Here is an 18,650-nt window from a genome sequence, read left to right on the forward strand (position 1 = left end):
GGGATCTCCTCTTCCCGAAGTTCATCTGCACCCAGCTTGGGGCTGGAATGTCAATGTCTCTTCGGGCAGAAGATTCAACTCACCTGTGAATGGTTGATTCCTCTAAAGCCTCTCATTAGGCAGGGTGGAGGGGAGCACAGCATTCCTTAGTTCTATGACACCTCTTCCAAAAGCATGTTCATGAACCCTCTCTATATTAAAGATCTAACCTTCTCTTGGATGGTTAGAGGTTAAGGGTGGCCATTGGACCCACTGTGGTCACTTGTGAATACTTTCATCTTCAGGCATTTCACACTTCTCTTTAGAATGGGTGGGCACTCATCGATAATTGTCTGTAGCTACAAAGTCTCAGCTAAAATCTATGAGACAAAGGACAAAGTTCCATTTCACAGCCTGTCATAAGTACATTTGTTTCACACCAGGGATCTATCATAATCTACATAACTAGTCTCCTATTGTTGAAAATTAAAGTTGATTCAAATATTTTACATTTATAGGTAATATTGATGACTATCTATCCACACCACTTTGAGTAACAGGTTTCACTTGGTTTGATGGATGTGGGCCTTCCAGTCCAACACTCATCTAATCCTCCAAAAACATGGGCCCATTCCTGTATCACTCCCAATTCCTTCAGTTGGAAAATCTGCAGTGTGGGTGGCTATGAGATAGAAGACCTTCATTTTCCCAATGCCTTCACCGCCTGTCCCTACCTCAGGTTCTTTTCATATTACACTGTTATACTATAGCAGAGTAAAAAGTTCAAATACATGCTTCGACAGCACATATCCTCAAATTTTATTTCCTTACAAATAATTGGAACTAAATGCTAATACATTAAATGTAAAATAAAAACTTCTATAATAGTAAACCCTTGTAAAATTCTCTGACATCATGATCTTTATTTTCCCGTTATTATTTAGACATTAGCTCCATATAACTCAAAGCAATGTTTCCAATAGAACTTTCCGCCATGTTGGAAATGTTCTGTTTGCATTGTTCAGTACAGTAGCTACAAGCGAAGGACGGTTATTGAGCACTTGAAATGTGATTAGTGAGACTAGGGAGCTGATGGAATATTTCATTTTACTGAGTTGTAATTAATATAAATTTATATATATATATATATATTTTAAATTTTTAAATTCATTTTTGAGAGAGAGAGAGAGGGAGGGAGAGAGGCAGAGAGAGAGGAAAACACAGAATCTAACGCAGGTTCGAGGCTCTGAGCTGTCAGCACAAAGCCCAGTGTGGGGCTTGAACTCGTGAACTTCAAGATCATGACCTGAGCCAAAGTTGGATGCTCAACCAACTGAGCCACCGAGGCGCCCCAATATAAATTCACCTTTAAATCGCCTTCTGTGATCAGTGTTCTTGTAAGGGACAGAACAAACTCAGGTGATTCAAACAGTGGTAGCTATAGTTTGAACCGGCCACTCTTAGTGTGAGAGGTCACCTTGAACCACATCAGGTCAGCTCATGGCAGTGAAGGACCCTGTAGAGTTTTTGAACAATGTTTCCAGCTCAGGGTCAGGGGTCACCAGAGATCAGCTGGATTAGAAAGGGGGAAACAGAAGAGAAGAGTGCAACATGGAATTGTGATAAATTTATCTCGGAATAAGTTCATTTGGATGGGATGTGGTTGCGGGAGTGGTATCGTGGGACTAGGTGACCACAAATTTCCAAGTTGGCACATTCCCATGGGATTTGCAGGGGAAGAAACATCTTCCCTAGTTGCTGGAGGCTTGGTAGAGGAATCAAGATCATTGTTGAATTATCTGGTTCTTCATCACGTGGTTTAATTATATTATCTCTCAGGGATGGAGTACTTTCCACGACTATGCTTGATTCCGTCTTAGATGTTTCCAAGGTCAGAGACATGCCGCTTATCTTCTCTGGTAGCTAATTTATTTGGAACCTAGAGAAATTTTTTAAAAACATAGAGTTTCAGATGGAAGATACACTTGGATTCTTTTCTAAAACAAGACTTTTGGATAAAAGAAGGATTGAGAAGACGTGAACAATGATGGTAACCTTCTCCTCAGACTCTCTATCAGGTGCTGTGGTACATGCTTTACCTGCCTCATCTCATTTGGTCTCATGACACTCCTGAAGGTAGGTGGTATTCAGCTCCATTTATAAATGAAGAGACTGAGGCCCCAAGGAGTTGGAAATGCCCAGCTCCCCCAGGCCAGCAGGGACAAAGCTGGACTGAGTCCCAGAGCAGCTAGGACCTAAAGCACTTACGTTCCTATATACTAGTTCCACCACTGACCCGTTGGTTAATGCTGTGCATGTGACTTTATGATCCTCAGTTTCCTTGCCTGTAAACTGGGTATAATGGCTGCTATGGGGACCAAAGGAAGTGAAGCATGGCTAACACATTAGCTCACATTTAAAAGTTGGAAGCCCTTGGCAACGCCCACCAGAGCCCAGATTATATGGAAGACACTGGCAAGGTATGCTGGGGCTGTTCTACCCACTTTATCACCATAGGCAGCTGAACACAGCACTTTCTGGGAATAAGATGAGCATTTTTCTCAGGTCCTCACTGGCACTGCTATCTCCTTCCTCACTTGAGCTTCCCAGCCAACACCAGCTCCTCCAGAGCAGTAGTGGCCAGTGGAGGGGAACAGTTCTCCAGAGGACAGGCTGCAGGATTGGGGAGAGCAAACATTCTGACATGGGGATCTAACAGATACCACAGTTAATGCAATGCATCAAAGGGCACAGTCTTAGCTGAGCCTACCAGAAGATGACAGGATGGGGATGTCTATTTCTATAGAAGACACACTCAGGTCTATGGCAGTGTTTTTCTGCTTGTCGAAGATGAAGTCTTGTCTCTCTGGGCAATGCTTAAGATGAGGCTTGCTACGGCTCATATACCTGTAGCCACACATCCCTGAAACTGTGATAAAAATACTCTATATAGTTGCACCAGCCACCTTCTGTTACCTCTCACCTGTATAGAACCCCTGGGTTCTTATTACAGGCTCAGTATCTTCCCACTGTGCAGGCCGTGGATTATGTGACAATGTGGATGCACTGAAGGAGAGCCAGGGTGTGGTCAGAGTGCCTAATCACCTACAAGGTGCAGAGGAGTTAGCATGGCCGACTCACCAGGGTCTGAGCAAGGTGGTATTCATGCACGTAAATTCCTCCACTGGACTCCACTTCTCACCATTTATCAAACTCCTTTGTACAGGGTTAATGAAAGGACTGCATAAACTGAAATAACCCTTGGAAACTCTGGTGACTTCCGAAGGACTGTTAGAAGACCCTAAGGTCCTCCTCTTTTTCCAGTCTAAAACAAAATCCACCAAATTATAAATTGTAGCTTTGTTTTGGTGGTGGAGTTACAGAGGACTCTATTTTGCTCAGCTTTCTTGTAACATTGTAAAATAATAAAGATGATCCCCCCTTTTTTAAGAGGCAAAATCTGAAACCCATAAAGAGTGGGTTGCTGGCAGCTTCTAACCTTTGCAGGCCCTTTGCAACGATCAAGTTCTTCCATTCCACGTGGCTTCATGTAATCCTCGAAAAACCTGACACATGGATGTTCTCCTCATCTCTCACACGAGGAAGCTGATGGTCTCAGAGGTGCGAGGAAACTAAGCCACACAGAGTGTGAAGGGCTCAGCTTGACTTCCTGCCTAGGACATCATTAACACTCAGGCTGGCAGAACCTGATCCTTGGCAATGGCTCAGATGTGAGGGCCCTGTGTTCCCCTGGGGCCATGACTCTGCCTCCTTATGTTGCTCTGTGAGGTAGAACTCACCCTGGACCACATCCCGCTCCAGGGAATGAGAGCATAAACGGTGGCGGTGTGTGTGCGGGGAGTAATGGAGAAGGGTGAAACTGGGATGACAAAAGGCTATTCTGACATTGCAGGAATATTGGAGAGGTTAGAGGAGGAAAACTGGAAAAGGCTATGCTGGGAATCTCAGGCCAAACCCCCATACTTACAAAATGCTCTGAGAAACATGCCTCAGTTACCAGCCATGATGTTTCTTATGTTTGGTTCTGTAGAAGAAAAATATTTTCAAATATTCTCTGGTTAAGTTTTGTTCTTAGAAATGTAGGTATTTAGGGGTGCCTTGGTGGCTCAGCCAGTTACATGTCTGACTCTTGGTTTTAGCTCAGGTCATGATCTCCTGGTTCCTGAGTTCGAACCCTGGGTTGGGCTCCATGCTGGCAGTGGACTCAGCTTGGGATTCTCTCTCTCCTTTTCTCTCTGCTTCTCTCTCTCTCTCTCTCAAAATAAATAAATGAACTTTAAAAAAATTAAAAAAAGAAATATAGTTATTTAATTTTTCCATTACTTCCATCATTAAAACTAGACCATAAAGCTAAATTTTCCTGCCATAGAGAAAGCAGAACCTCAAAGAACCAAGTGACAACAAAAAGTCTTACTTATGCTTCTACATTCCACTTTAGAGCCTGGAAACATGTGAAGTTTCACTGCAAAGGCCCACCTCTTAAGAAAGAAGTGGTTGCCTAATTGCAAAATTTACTGAGTAATTAATCTGTCGTGAGTAACGTTTTTAGAGCTTGCATGGGTTATCTAATTTAATCTCAGTCTTGTTCCAGTCTTAAAGATGAGGAAGCTGATGCCCGGAGAGAGGTTGATTAAGTTGTCTGAGATCACTCAGCTAAGAGGTGATAGAGCCAGGATTTGGGTCTGGGTATCTGGCTCTGGGCCCCTACTTTACCACTCTGTTCCTTGTGTCCTATGTTGGGTATTGTGCTCAGGGCAGGGAATACAGCAGTAAACAAGACAGTTTAGAAGGTCGCTGGTTGAGTCTCTTGCCTTGTGGGTCTTTATAGCAATCTTGTAAAGCTGAATTAAAGAGTCCTTATCTTATGCATGAGAAAAACAAACAGAAAAGGCAAACATGTCTTGCTCAAGGTCATAGAAAGACATAGTTGGAAGATAGAATTAGAAAACCAGATGTCTCATAGCTCTTTAATGCCCTTTCTCTGCTCTGGAAGCACTTCCATTCAGCAGACTTGGGGCCAGCGTTAATGCCTCAGCAAATAACCAAAGTTTTGCTCAGGCTGGAGGATGTGCAGTGCCCAGGAACACTGGGAGCCAAAGGTTGGTGTTGGATGAAAGAGGGAAAGCAAAACCAGAAAAAAACAGATTGACTTTGAGATTTGGGTGAGACTTGAAGATATAATGTCCCAGGCTTCTGGATAAAAGTGGAATCTGGGACAAGCAGGGTCTGTGGATGGGTGTTTGGGTGAGTTCAGAGAGACATATTCAGAGATTCACAGATGTGGTGATGAGGAGACAAGTTTGGGAGTGGAGGAAGGCTCTTTTTGCCAGGACATTTAAGGAAATTATTGTTGGTAAAGAGAAGGTGAATGTTCAAAAAATAGTTCCACTGTAGGGGCTGGTAAGAGACTCTTCTGTTGAATTCCCAAATGGCAGCTGGATCAGAACTGGGAATGAGAATCCCCTTACCTGTCATGCTTTATATTTATGTTTAGAGTACAGACTATCCCACAGAAGGCAGAACAGCACTGAAATCCTTTATGGCAATCTTCCTGCAATGTACAGAAATGAGTACAGTTTTCAGGGTCTGATTTGCAGGGTGGCGGTTCCAAGATACTCCCTGGAACACAGAACAGGAAAGAGAAGGGCTTAAAGTAGACTGGAGTAACATTCAGAACTCCAAAAGCCTAAGGAACTTCCAGGCAATCAGCCACCCTGATCTTTCTCCTGTGGTTATAGGGAAGTGGAATCAGATTTTGTCTGTAGCTCCTGCCTTTCTCTGAGTTCTCAGCAGGGAAAACCAAGAACTCTGGGTATCTGATTGAAGACAGAGGTAGGCAGAACCCTACACCCACTGGTGATTCACCTCCTTGCAGATCAGATATCTTACAGACCCTGGCTGTGTCCGGTTCAAGGGAATGAACAGTGTGTGGTGAGCAAGAGAGGGGTGTGTAGGTGCATTTGCACTGACTCATTGCATAGTCCCAAACAAGTTGTACGAACTTTCATTAACAACATAGTTTATCTCAGGGTTGACCTAACATGTATTATTTGTGTGTAGGAAGAATGAGTGGGAAGGAAGATTTTGGGAAAGGGCGAAGACCACATAGTAAACTGAAGATACTGGCATCAGAATGCTAGAACCCAAATCACAAATGAGTTCTGAGGGTGACTTATTTCATGGAGTTGAGGGTGGGCATTTCAGAATGGGGTGCAAAGATTGGCTTTTCTTTCCTCCCAGGTCTCTTCTGATAAGGAAGCCAGAGAACCAGGATGCCCCCACTTTGTACTATTAGAAAAGAATAAGAATCTTCATGCTAACATCCCATTTCTCCCATCTCTTAGTTCTTGGGTCAAAGTCCAGACCACCTACACCAGGAGATCCTACTGCAGGGCTCCAATTCACAATCTTCTTTCTGTTCTTGAACTCCATGGCATTAAGAATAGACACCATAAACCCCTTTATTGAAGCCAGGCCAGGCCTTAATTTTTGTACCTTGTGACTTGCCCTTTCTCGGGGCAAATGTCATAGGTGGAGCATTCTATAAACCCCTGTTGACTTATTTCTTTGCAAGTATTTGCAATTAGAAGGGGATCCATAGGATATCATACCGACCTGGAAGGAACAAATGATGATGAAGTTGGGGGCTATAATTGTAACAGCAAATGGCACCAGAGAAAAAAGCCAAGGCCCAAGCTATTGACAACTTGGCAGAGACCAGTATGAAGCTCACCCTGGGTCTCCAAGTCATCCATGGCTCATTAGTTCAGTGCAAGAAATTGGAACTGGCCCCCACTTTGGGGGAGCTTGGGGAATCAATGGAACAGTGTGGGGAAGGAGTCTGTGAGCCAGGGATCTCAGAGAGGCAGATCTTCTCAAGTTTTGCCTCCTTTTCTGGGTATCTGGTCCCAATTTTACTCACAAAGACTTACTAGTCTTTCAGGACCCCTCTTTGTATTTCCTTTCCAATTTTAGTCCTTGAGGGGCCCCTGGGTGTCTCAGTCTGTTAAGCGTCCAACTTTAGCTCAGGTCATGGTCTTGTGGCCTGTGAGTTCAAGCCCTGCGTGGGGCTCTGTGCTGACAGCCCAGAGCCTGGAATCTACTTCGCATTCTGTGTCTCCCTCTCTCTCTGCCCCTCCCCAGCTCGTGCTCTGTCTCTCTCACTCTCACAAATAAATAAACATAAGAAAATTAAAAAAATTTTAGTCCTTTATTCTCCAATTAACTCTACCCTGGATTCCCCCATTCTCTTGCATCTAGTTTAGCCTCCCTCAGTCTTACAAATCTGCGTGCCCTCTCTGAAACCCCTAAAACAGGATCTTCCCTCCCTGTACACCTGAGATAGTACTCACATCCCTCTTCTGAGCCTCAGTATTCTGAGGATGCTCTCCGCATAGAAGGGTGCAGGTATGATGGATAATAGTTCATTTCCCATTTGGCATTGGTCAAAGTCAACATAACATGGTCAGCACTCTTGTTAGGTTGAGCTGGGCAATGGTGGCTGCTGAGATGGACTCTGTACTTTGCCATTGATGACAGTCAGTGGCAATTGTGCAGGTCCCTCTGAATATTTAAAATGTGGAATAGGGGTACCTGGGTGGCTCAGTTGTTGAGTGTCTGACTCTTGATTTTGGCTCAGGTCATGATCTCACCGTTCATGAGTTTGAGCCCTGTGTTGGGCTCTGTGCTGTCAAGAGCAGAGCCTGCTTGGGATTCTCTCTCTCTCTCTCTGTCTGTCTCTCTCTTTCTCTCTCTCCCTCTCTCTCTCTCTGCCCTTCTCCCACCTGTGCTCAAAGAAATAAACTTAAAAAAATGTGGAATAAAATGTAAGGCTTTCTCTCCTTCCCTCCCAAAACATTCTCCAAGGCAGAGATTATGTAGGTGACAGCTCGAGTTCTACCAATGTAATTTTCCTCTCTGTTTTAATGCTTGAAAAGTTGGCGCATGCATCCGTGAAGGAACTTAGGCAGCAAGAATAACCTGGATGATGAGGCTGATAACATTTGCGGTAGTTAATTCTTATTGAGCATTTACCATGGTCCAGTAAGAGTGCACTCTGTGTGCATGCATTATCTCAGTTTCTCCTCCCAACTGTCCCAAGATCATTATATCAATTGCAAAGATAAAATCTGAGTCCCAGATACTTTTGTCCAAGACCACTAAGTAAGCACACAGCAGGGATTCAAACCTGGATCTTACTGACAATAAAACTTGGACCTTTGAACATGATACTATATTTTTTTCACAATGTGTATCCTCAGCCCTCAGATCCTCTCATCTCTACAAATGCCGCTTCCCTCCCTGGAGCCCAGACCCAACACGTACTCATAAAATGTTGCTTGGGACTCCCAGGCACCCGCTGAGGTGCTAAGTGAATCAACAGCAGAAGTTGAAGAAACAGCACAGGCTTCATGCTGCTGGCAGGATGGGTTGGTAAGTCCTGGCTGAGGACTGCTGGGTTTGACCAGGCACAGCTCAAACGAGAAGAGAGGAAGAGAGGGCAAATTAGAGGCATGGTCATTCATTGTGTATTCCAGTGACACATCCAAGTGCCTCCCAACCACACCCACCCCAGGGACAGGCAGTGTTTTCAAATTTACACCCATTTTATCCCCTAATCTTGGACTTGTTATGTCTCTCATCCATCTTGTTGCTGTCCTTTCGCAAAATTTTAACAATTCTTCCCATGTAGAGTTCTGGCATGTCTTTGTTATATTTATTCCTAGAGACTTGGACTTTTAAAATAAAATTGTAAGCAGTATGGCAACTTTTTGGTTATTTCTTTCTGTTTGTTGCTAATGTAGAGAAACAACTTTCGTGTATTGATCTGTTACTAGCTATCTTGCTAAATTCTCCCCCTGTTAATCTTAATTTCTTGGTGTGTTCCTTGCAGTGTTCTGGGTGGTCATCATCTGCAAATGATGACAATTGTATTTTTCTCTTTAAACTTATGCCATTCTTGGGGCGCCTGTGCAGCTCAGTTGGTTAGGCGACCGACTTCAGCTCAGGTCATGATCTCGCAGCTCGTGAGTTCAAGCCCCGTGTCGGGCTCTGTGCTGACAGCTCGGAGCCTGGAGCCTGCTCCGGATTCTGTGTCTCCCTCTCTCTCTGCCCCTAACCCACTCACATTCTGTCTCTGTCTCTCTCAAAAATAAATAAACATTAAAAAAATTAAAAAAAAAACTTTATGCCATTCTTAATGCCTTCTTGTGCAGACTAGGGCCTCTATACATTATTGTATAGAAGTGAGGATGTGCATATTCTTGTCTGACACCTGATTTAAAACGAAAGCTTTTTGGGGCATCTGGGTGGCTCTGTCAGTTGAGTGTCCAACTCTTGATTTTGGCTAAGGTCATGATTCCAGGGTTGTGGGATTGAGCCCTGTGTGGGGCTCCATGCTGTGCATGGAGCCTGCTTAAGATTCTCTCTCTCTCTCTCTCTCTCTCTCTCTCTCTGCCCCACTCCCCCGCTCCCCCACTTATGCACTTACTCTCTCTCTCTAAAATAAGTAAGTAAGTAAGTAAGTAAGTAAAAATAAAAGCTTCTTGAATTTCCCCTTTTAGGGTAGTATCTGTTTTAGGTTTCTCATAAACATCTTTATCAGGTACAGAAAGTTCTCTTTCATTCCTGACAAGAAAATTTTCCTTAATTTATGTGAAGTTATATTTTTGCTTTTTTTTCTGTTAATGTGTTGAATTACATTTCAGATTTTCTAACATTAAACCATTCTTGCATTTCTCCAGTCATCTAATGTGATCATTTTATATTATCATTTTTCATATCATTTGGTTCAGTTTCCAATTTTTTTTTAATTTTTTTTAACGTTTTATTTATTTTTGAGACAGAGAGAGACAGAGCATGAACGGGGGAGGGGCAGAGAGAGAGGGAGACACAGAATCGGAAGCAGGCTCCAGGCTCTGAGCCATCAGCCCAGAGCCTGACGCGGGGCTCGAACTCACGGACCGCAAGATCGTGACCTGAGCTGAAGTCGGCCGCTTAACCGACTGAGCCACCCAGGCGCCCCCAGTTTTCAATTTTTAAGGGATTTTATATCTATATTCACAAGAGAACTGTGCCTGTAACTTTCCTTTCTCATACTGTCCTTGCTTGGTTTTGTAGTAAGTTTGCACTAACCTCATAGAATGTGCTGAAGAGCAGACTTTATCAAATATGTGGGAAATTTTGTGTAAGATAAAGATAATTAGTTACTCGAACCTTTAATTTCCTTTTTTTTCCTCGCACAAATATACTCATTTGCACTTTGTTGTTTTCATTTAACAATATATCCTGAAAATTACCCTAAGGCAGCTCATAGCAATTTCTCCTTTTTTACAGCTGTGTTCTACACTACCGTGTACACACAAACTTAGTCATTTGGCCAATCTCCTTTAAATGGGCATTTATGTATTTTCCAAGATTTTGCTATTACAAATATGCTTCAGTGAACAACCATATGCATATTTTCTGTATTGTTGAAGGTGTAACATCAGGGTAAGTGTTTGTAGGTATTTTTGTTGCCTAAAAGGGTAAATTTATACGTACTTTTGTTAGATATCACTAAATTCTACTCCATAAAGTTTATACTATTTTGTACTGCCACCAACCATGTGAGCATGGGTGTTTCCCGTAACAGACTGTATGGTGGTGTTTTTGAATTTTTGCCAAAATAAGTGAGGAGTGTTATCTCTGTGGTTTTTGTGGTTCATTCACATTGTAGTATGTATCAGTACTTTATTCATTTTATATCTGAATAATATTCCATTGCATGTATATGCCACAACTTGCTTATCCATTCATCTGTTGATGGACATTTGGGTTGTTTCCATCCTTTGGTGATTGCAAATAGTGCACTGCAAATGTTTGTGTACAAGTAATTTTTTTAGCACCTATTTTCACTTCTTTTTAGTATATATAGATATACATATATACGTATATATGTATATATACATATTCTTTTGGGTATAATAGCTAGCAGTGGAATTGATGGGTTATATGTTTAACTTTTGAGGAAATTTTAGGCTGCTTCTACAGTTGTTGAACTATTTAACATACATTTTTTATCACTAATGCATAGGAGTTCCAATTTCTCCACATCTTTGCCAACTCTTATTCTCTTCCTCCTCCTCCTCCTCCTCCTCCTCCTCCTCCTCCTCCTCCTTCTTCTTCTTCTTCTTCTTCTTCTTCTTCTTCTTCTTCTTCCTCTCCTCCTCCTCCTCCTCCTCCTTTGTTTATAGTCATCCCTGAGAGTGTGAAGTGGTATTTACTTGTGGTTTTGACTTGCATTCCCCTAATAACTAATGATGTTGAGCATCTTTTCATGTGCTTGCTGACCATTTCTGTTTCTTCCTTGGAGAAATGTCTATTCAAGTCCTTTGCAACTTTGTCACTGGGTTGTTTATCTTCTTTGAATTGGAAGAGTTATTTTTATATTCCAGATATTAGACTTTTATCAAACATATATTTTTCAAATATATTTTACCACTTTATGTGTTGTCTTTTCACCTTTTTGATAGTCATTTGGTGCACAAGTGTTCTTAACTTTGATGAAGTCCAACTCACCTATTTTGTTGATGTTGTTGCTATGCTTTTGATGCCATTTCTTGCCTAATACGAGGTCATGATGATTTACCTCTACACTTTCATCTTAGAATTTTATAGCTCTTATATTTAAATCATTGATCAACCTTGAATTAATTTTTGTATATGGTGTGATATAGGGGTCCAGTTTCATTCTTTTGCATTTAGATATCTTTTGCAAATCGTCTCAATACCATTTGTTGATGTGACTATTCTTGGTCTTGATGCCCTTGTTGAAAATCATTGGCCATAGATGTGTGGGTTTATTTCTGGACTCTCGATTCTATTTGTTTTTGTTTTTAATGTTTATTATTTTTGAGAGAGAGACAGAGTGTGAGCAAGGGAGGGGCAGAGAGAAAGGGAGACACAGAATCTGAAGCAAGTTCCTGGTTCTGAGCTGTCAACACAGAGCCTAATGTGGGGCTCGGACTCACGGACCATAAGATCATGACCTGAGTCGAAGTTGGACGCTCAACAACTGAGCCACCCAGGCACCCCTCAATTTTATTTGTTAATCTATATGTCTGTCCTCATGCAAGTACCACACTCTTGATTATTGTAGCTTTGTAGTAAGTTTTGAAATTGAGAAATGTGAGTTCTCCAATTTGTAGTACTTTATCAATATGTTTTTGTGTATATGGCATGCCCCTTGAAATTCCATGTGAATTTGAGGTTTGGCTTCCTCATTTCTGCAAAAAAAAAAGGCCATTGGAATTTTATGTGGGATTCCATTGCATCACCATTTTAACACCCTGGATCTTCCAATCCACACATATGGGATGTCTTTTAATTTATTTAGGTCTTCCTTAATCTCTTTCAGCAATGTTTTGTATTTTTTGGTGCACAAGTTTTTCACCTTCATGGTTACACTTATTCCTAGATATTTTATCATTTTGTATCTTATTATAAATTGAATTGTTTTCTTAATTTTGCTTTTGGATTGCTAACTGCTGATGTGTAGAAACACAGTTGATTTTTGTGTGTTATTTTTATACTTTGCAACTTTGGTGAATTTGTTTATTAGCTCTACTAATTTTTTTGTGTGGATTCTTGGGGAATTTCTCTACATGGGATCATGTCATTTGCAAAAAGACAGAATTTTATTTCTTTCTTTCCAATTTAGATGGCTTTTTCTTGCTTAATCGCTTTGGCTAAAACTTCCAGTGCAACGTCAACCAGCAATAATGACAGTTGCATTTTTGTCTTATTCCTGATCTTGGGAGGAAAGCTTTCACTCTTTCACCACTGAATATGATGATAGTGGTGTATTTTTCATAGATATCCTTAATCATGTTGAGGAAGTTCTCTCTGTTGCTAGTTTCATGAATGTGGTGCATTTGTAAAATGTCTCTTCTGTTTCAGTTGAGAGTATCATGTAATTTCCCCCCCTTCTTTATATTGATGCATTTGATTACATATCACTGAAATAGATAAAAGTTTCATAGTTTTTAAAAATAAGCTATATCTGTGTACTGAAGGAGACTGTATTTGGAGTTTAGAATATCAAAACAAGGTTCAAATCTTCACTGCTATCCAGCTTCTTCCCAGCTTCCCAGCCTATTGGGAGCCCAGTGTACACAGGTTTCCCCTTTTTCTCCTCTTAGGGGAAAGTCAACTTCTTTATTTCTGAGAGCATTTAATATTTCTCCACAATATTTACACTCAATAACCACCTTCTCCTGGAGAACCTGCCCTGGGCTCTTGGCTGACAGATCTCCTCTTCTGTCTGAGCTCTAAGATACTTACTGTGTGCTCCTATTCTTCCCATGTCCTCTTCTAGTCTCTCTGTATATAACATTTTTTATTATATTAATTACTTAGAATTAATATATATTAATAAATCTGGAAAATGTGTGTTAATATATATTTTAAGCTTTATTAAGATATAATTGATCTATTTCAAAATTTTTTCAAGCAGGAAAAAATACATGTGTGTAATATATGAAATTATATATGTAATATATTGTTTTCCAGCCTTATTAAGATATAATTGATATAACATTGTAGAAGTTTAAGGTGTACAATGTGTGGATTTGATATGCTTATATATTGTAAAATGATCTACCAGTCCATCACATCACTCACTTATCATTTCTTATTTGTAGTGAGAACACATAAGATCTACTCTCTTAGCAACTTTCAAGTAGGTAATATGGTCTTGTTTTCTATAATCACTATGCTGTATGTTAGATCCCCAGATCTATTCATCTTATAACTAGAAGTTTATACCCTTTGCCAACATTTACCCATTCTCCAGTCTCCAGCCAATCATTCTACTCTCTGTCTCTGTTTCTAACAGTTCAGCATTTTTAGATTCCATATAGAGGTGTTATCATACAATATTTATCTTTTTCTGTCTGACATTTTACTTAACACAATGCCTCAAGTTTTATCCACGTTGTCAAAAATGGCAGGATTTCCTTCCTTCTCAGGGCTAAATACTGTATATATATTATATATAACATATTGTATATTATATAAATATATAATATATAATAATATATTTATATATAATATAATATATAATATATATATACCACATCTTCTTCATCTATTCAACCATTGATGGACTGAGGTTGTTTTTATATCTTCCTGCAAAAATAATGTTTTCTTCTTTTCTGTAAATCATTTTATAATTAGAATATAGAAATATTATTTCTTTCAGGGAAAAAAATTTTGTGTGCAAAAGAGGGGTTTAGACGTGTGAAAGGAGAGTTGTCTGCAGAAGCCCTAGTGCCACAGAGAAAAGGCCATGGTAGAGGCAGGCAAAGGAGAGGAAATGTTTTTGGCCAGTGGAAGCAGGGAGGAGCCTGGGATAACCACCTAGCTCTCCAGGGAAGCCTGTGCCAGACTGAGAGCTCTCCTCTCTGGCCAGAGTCATGCCAACCCAGGCTCTCCTGCCCATGCTTCTCCTCTCTGTGCTGCTGCTACCGGCCCAGGGAGGGCACCGTAAACTGAACAGGATGCAGGGTAGGTGATGGACTAAGGGGGTGGGGAGGGAAGGGGGCAAGAGGTGCTGTGTCGCTTCTGGGGAGGACCTGGAAACTGGAACCTTTCAGCACATCCTGCTCTGATTACAGCACTATGAAGACTCTGGGTCGTCCAAAGTCAAGGCCCTCTGGCCCCTTTACCCCGCACTGGGAACAATAATGGGGGTACGGGGGGAACCTATGTCTTTTGACTCTCCATTCCAAATACCAGGACACAAATGGTACATAGTGTGGTGAAAGGTACATCAGGGCTGAAAATCACTTGGGGACACCCAACCACTATTCTTGGATTTCTGCACGTATGTGATCTCTAAAGATCTGGAGATATTGTTGGGAGTGGGTACAGAATGAAAGGGCCCTGGGAAAATAAGCTTTGGGGTGTCCAGGGTCAAGTTGAAGTTCTCATCAGAGGACCAGGATGGTGGCAGCAGAAGGGAAATAGTGCAAGTGGTATTTTCTGGGAAGGGGCAGGGGTCCTGGACACAGTGACAGGCACAGGAGAGAGGGGGGAAGGTGACAGGTCATCTTCCTCTCTGGACCCTGCAAATCCTGGGGAGTGAGAGGGTCTGCGGGGTGTCTCAGACTCTGCTGAGTTCTCAGAGTGTAGATTCTATGGGGGTGACTTCACCAAGACCATGACTAACATGGGAGACAGGTTCCTGTCTGCAGAGAAAGGAGAGGGCCCAGGGAGGCCAGGCATTGAGATCTGTTGGGGCAGAAGGTATGTGGGTGGGGGGATATAGGATTTAAGATACTACAATCACCAGGTTTGGGTAAAGGGAAGAAACTGCGTTCCCTGAAAAGTTCAAGAGCATCATGAGTAGGACTTGGGTTTTAGGGTTTTTGGGAGAGGATTTAAGCTTGAGAGGAGTGCTCTTGAGGGATCTGGTTCCACTGACTCTGATTCTGCTCTTTTTAGGTCTAAAGGCCTGTGAGAAGAAGCCCAGCGTGTATCTTTGCAGCAATCACTGTTCATATTTTCTAAAGTGTCCAAAAGCAAATACTGTATGTTGTTCAACCTTCTGTGGGAACGTTTGCATGAGCCTCCAGTGAGTGGGTGAGGGCGCTGGACTTTGCATTCTGCTCCCCCAAACTTCTATTCAGACCAAAGCACAAGGACCTCAGATCCTGGGCACCAGGATGTCAACGGGAGTACACCTTTACCCTGTCTGAACTGTTTGTTCCTGTCAAATAAACCAGAACAAATGTCCACAGACCTGCCTATCTTACTCCCAGGGCTTATAGTCATTGAGGACCCAGTGCAGACCCCAGAGTACTCCCTTCTCTGGGTCCAGGGCTCTGATCTCTCCCCCCTTGTGATGTTTCTTTATTTTCTCTCCCATTGGCCCCTGCTCCCCCACCAGGGCCCCGAGGCCCAGCCTCATTGTTGATCTGCTCATTGAACCAGTGACGCCAGGGAAGAAACTGCTCATGTGTGGTACCTCCCAATGCTAACCAGAACACTCCTCAGCCTGGAGTCAGAAGGGGCAAGTTAAACATGAGGTGGGGTGGGGCTACACTCTGGGGCACAAAGTAAGAGGTCCCCAAGGAGGCTTCTTCTTAAATTTAATCCACCTCCATCCTGTTCTACCCATTCTCCTTGTGAGGTTCAAATTACCATATGTTTACAATATAGAAAACCAATCGCAGGGAGTTAAGTGACATGCTTGAGGCCAAAAGACAGTGAGAGGTCATGTTGTGGCTAGAGGACGATGTTCATCTGGACTCCCTGTTTGGTCACTGCTCCTCCATTATTGTGAGAACATGGGTGTGGAAGTGAGTGCCTACACTATCGCCTCCCACCCCATCCTCCATCAATGTGGCCCCTTTTGTGATGGGGCATGGAATGGGGTCCCAGGACCTGAGACTCCAGTGTCTTCCATCAAATGAATAGTCCCCACCTTTCCCCAATCCTCCTCCTTATGGTCTCATTCTCTCTCTCTCTTTTAACCCAGAAAGAAGCCAGGTGGTGGGGAACAGGGGGTTCACGGTGATACTACTAAGGATTAATTGGCCACTAAGGGGTCAGTAAGAGTGTTGCCCATGGTCTCATGATGAATCAGTGGAATTCTGTGCAAGCAGAGCTCCTCTGAGGTTGTCTTGGGACTAAATCCAGGGACTAGGTCACATGTGCCCAAAGGGGACTTGGAGTCAAGTGTGAAGAACTCAGGCAGGTAGGCAGGGCTTGCTGGAGGCAGGTGTGCAGTGTTAAAACTCCAGGGCAGTGCTTCCTGTGGGCATCAGTGAGGATTGCCCACAGAAGAAACCAGCATCCCTCAGGCCAGAGTCTACGGCCCACCTCAGAAGCATCCCAGGGCTCCTGGTATTGGAGGAGCTTCTCCACCTATCCTGGGAGCTGGGACTAGGAGACTGTAGGAAAGAGATCATGAGCCATTAGCAGCACAGACATCATCAGATGTAGGTGGATGGTAAGGGCATGCCCTGCAGCAGATCTTAGCGGGTGCTTCCTCAGACAACCTGACTCTGCAAGCATCTTCCCAGTGCTTGGCCATGCCCCCGAACACCCTGGGAGAGACTATTAAGAGAGGCAAAGCTACCTGCCAGGGCCCACATAGAGAATGACCTCCACGTCCATGACCAGTGTTCCCCACTATGTGGGTTCACCATGCTGCCAGCTGACCTATTCCTTGCCACCAGTGTGAGCACCCCAGACCATGAATTCTACTGGAAGGATCTGGTTTTCTCCATTGTGATAACTCATGTCTTGGCCTGTGTTCCCCAGAGCTCTCTGGACACTCCACATTGCCTCACTGGACCGAGAGGCCACACCTAGACTGCTTTGGCTGGGAGGAGTGCTTGCCTGGCCAGCACTGCAAGCTCTGTGGTATGGGACAACTGTGTGCCCCTGTGGTAGATCAAGCGGAGGAGTGGGGACCCCTGCAAGACCCTGAATCTCATGGAGGCAGAGGAGGAAGCGAATGTAAATTGTGCCATGGCTTGGGTCTCCAGAAAGCCAAGTCCCAGCTGAGGAGAATCGTTGATCAGGCTGGTCTGTCTGTGAGAAACAATGGCCTTGCAGTTGCCCTGGCTTCTGCACCGTTCTCTTCTCATGCCCCAGACAAGCTTTAGCAAATTTTTTCTTCGCAAGTTCTCATCACGGTAATAAGAAGTAGCTTTCTCATATGCAGGGACTCAGCCACATGCCTTCACTATCTTAGTCAGGACTAAGTCATCTCCTTGGCCCTGTGACATGATAGAGGTTGAAGAGACTTTGATTACTTGATATCCCACAGGACATCATGCTGGTCTCTCAGGTCACTTACATTGTGCTAACTGACCATGGGGAAATAGTAGGTAGCCTACATGCTTTATCACGTGCATGCCGGAGGATAAGACTTTCTATCTGGTGTATTTTCAGAGATCCACTGGTCTAGGTCATATGGAGACATTCTCTTGAGACAGGAGACAACTTCCGGCACCTTGTATTGTTCACCATGAAGCAAGAGAAAATGCATGGTGGGCCTCTGGATTTTGGAGATGACAAATGTCACTTTTGGGCATTCTCTATTTCTTTGGGAAATATAAGGCTGCTAGTTTTTTAAATTTTTTTATTTTTTCAGAGTTTTTTTCTTATTTATTTATTTATTTATTTATTTATTTTTAACGTTTTATTTATTTTTGAGACAGGGAGAGACAGAGCATGCACAGGGGAGGGTCAGAGAGAGGGAGACACAGAATCTGAAACAGGCTCCAGGCTCTGAGCTGTCAGCACAGACCCCGACGCGGGGCTCGAACTCACGGACCGCGAGATCATGACCTGAGCCGAAGTCGGCCGCTTAACCAACTGAGCCACCCAGGCGCCCCCAGAGTTTTTTTCTTTTTTAAGTCCAAGTTAGTCAACATATAGTATAATAGTAATTTCAAGAATAGAACTTAGTGATTCATCACTTACATATAACACCCAGTGCTCATCCCAACCAATGCCTCCTTAATGCCCATTGCCCGTTTAGCCCATCCCCCCACCCAACACCCCGCCAACAACCTTCAGTTTGTTCTCTGTATTTAAAAGTCTCTTATGGGGGCGCCTGGGTGACGCAGTCGGTTGAGCGCCCGACTTTAGCC

The 18,650-nt window shown here is 43.0% G+C and overlaps 2 protein-coding genes across 2 annotated transcripts; one reads left to right on the top strand and one right to left on the bottom strand.

Annotated features, from left to right (window-relative positions):
- Positions 1–5,441: 5,441 nt before the first annotated feature.
- On the bottom strand, positions 5,442–8,422 carry WFDC13 (WAP four-disulfide core domain 13). Its single transcript, XM_049650687.1, has 2 exons — positions 8,326–8,422; positions 5,442–5,619 (listed from the first exon to the last, which is right to left on the bottom strand). The coding sequence occupies exons 1-2, from the start codon at positions 8,411–8,413 to the stop codon at positions 5,465–5,467; spliced, it is 243 nt and encodes an 80-aa protein (XP_049506644.1). The 5' UTR covers positions 8,414–8,422; the 3' UTR covers positions 5,442–5,464.
- Positions 8,423–14,215: 5,793 nt separating this feature from the next.
- Positions 14,216–15,781, top strand: WFDC10B (WAP four-disulfide core domain 10B). The gene is made up of 2 exons (XM_049650686.1): positions 14,216–14,547; positions 15,487–15,781. The coding sequence occupies exons 1-2, from the start codon at positions 14,457–14,459 to the stop codon at positions 15,618–15,620; spliced, it is 225 nt and encodes a 74-aa protein (XP_049506643.1). The 5' UTR covers positions 14,216–14,456; the 3' UTR covers positions 15,621–15,781.
- Positions 15,782–18,650: the final 2,869 nt, after the last annotated feature.

Source organism: Panthera uncia (assembly GCF_023721935.1).
Source record: "Panthera uncia isolate 11264 chromosome A3 unlocalized genomic scaffold, Puncia_PCG_1.0 HiC_scaffold_11, whole genome shotgun sequence".
Classification (NCBI taxonomy): Eukaryota; Metazoa; Chordata; class Mammalia; order Carnivora; family Felidae; genus Panthera; species Panthera uncia.

Excerpts from the sequence above, each read along its gene's own strand:
- WFDC13 (XM_049650687.1), bottom strand. The coding sequence starts at position 8,413 with ATGAAGCCTGTGCTGTTTCTTCAACTTCTGCTGTTGATTCACTTAGCA. Across the intron at positions 5,620-8,325 it reads TCCCAAGCAACATTTTATGA|GGAGTATCTTGGAACCGCCA; the intron begins GTACGTGTTGGG and ends TCTGTGTTCCAG.
- WFDC10B (XM_049650686.1), top strand. The coding sequence starts at position 14,457 with ATGCCAACCCAGGCTCTCCTGCCCATGCTTCTCCTCTCTGTGCTGCTG. Across the intron at positions 14,548-15,486 it reads TAAACTGAACAGGATGCAGG|GTCTAAAGGCCTGTGAGAAG; the intron begins GTAGGTGATGGA and ends TGCTCTTTTTAG.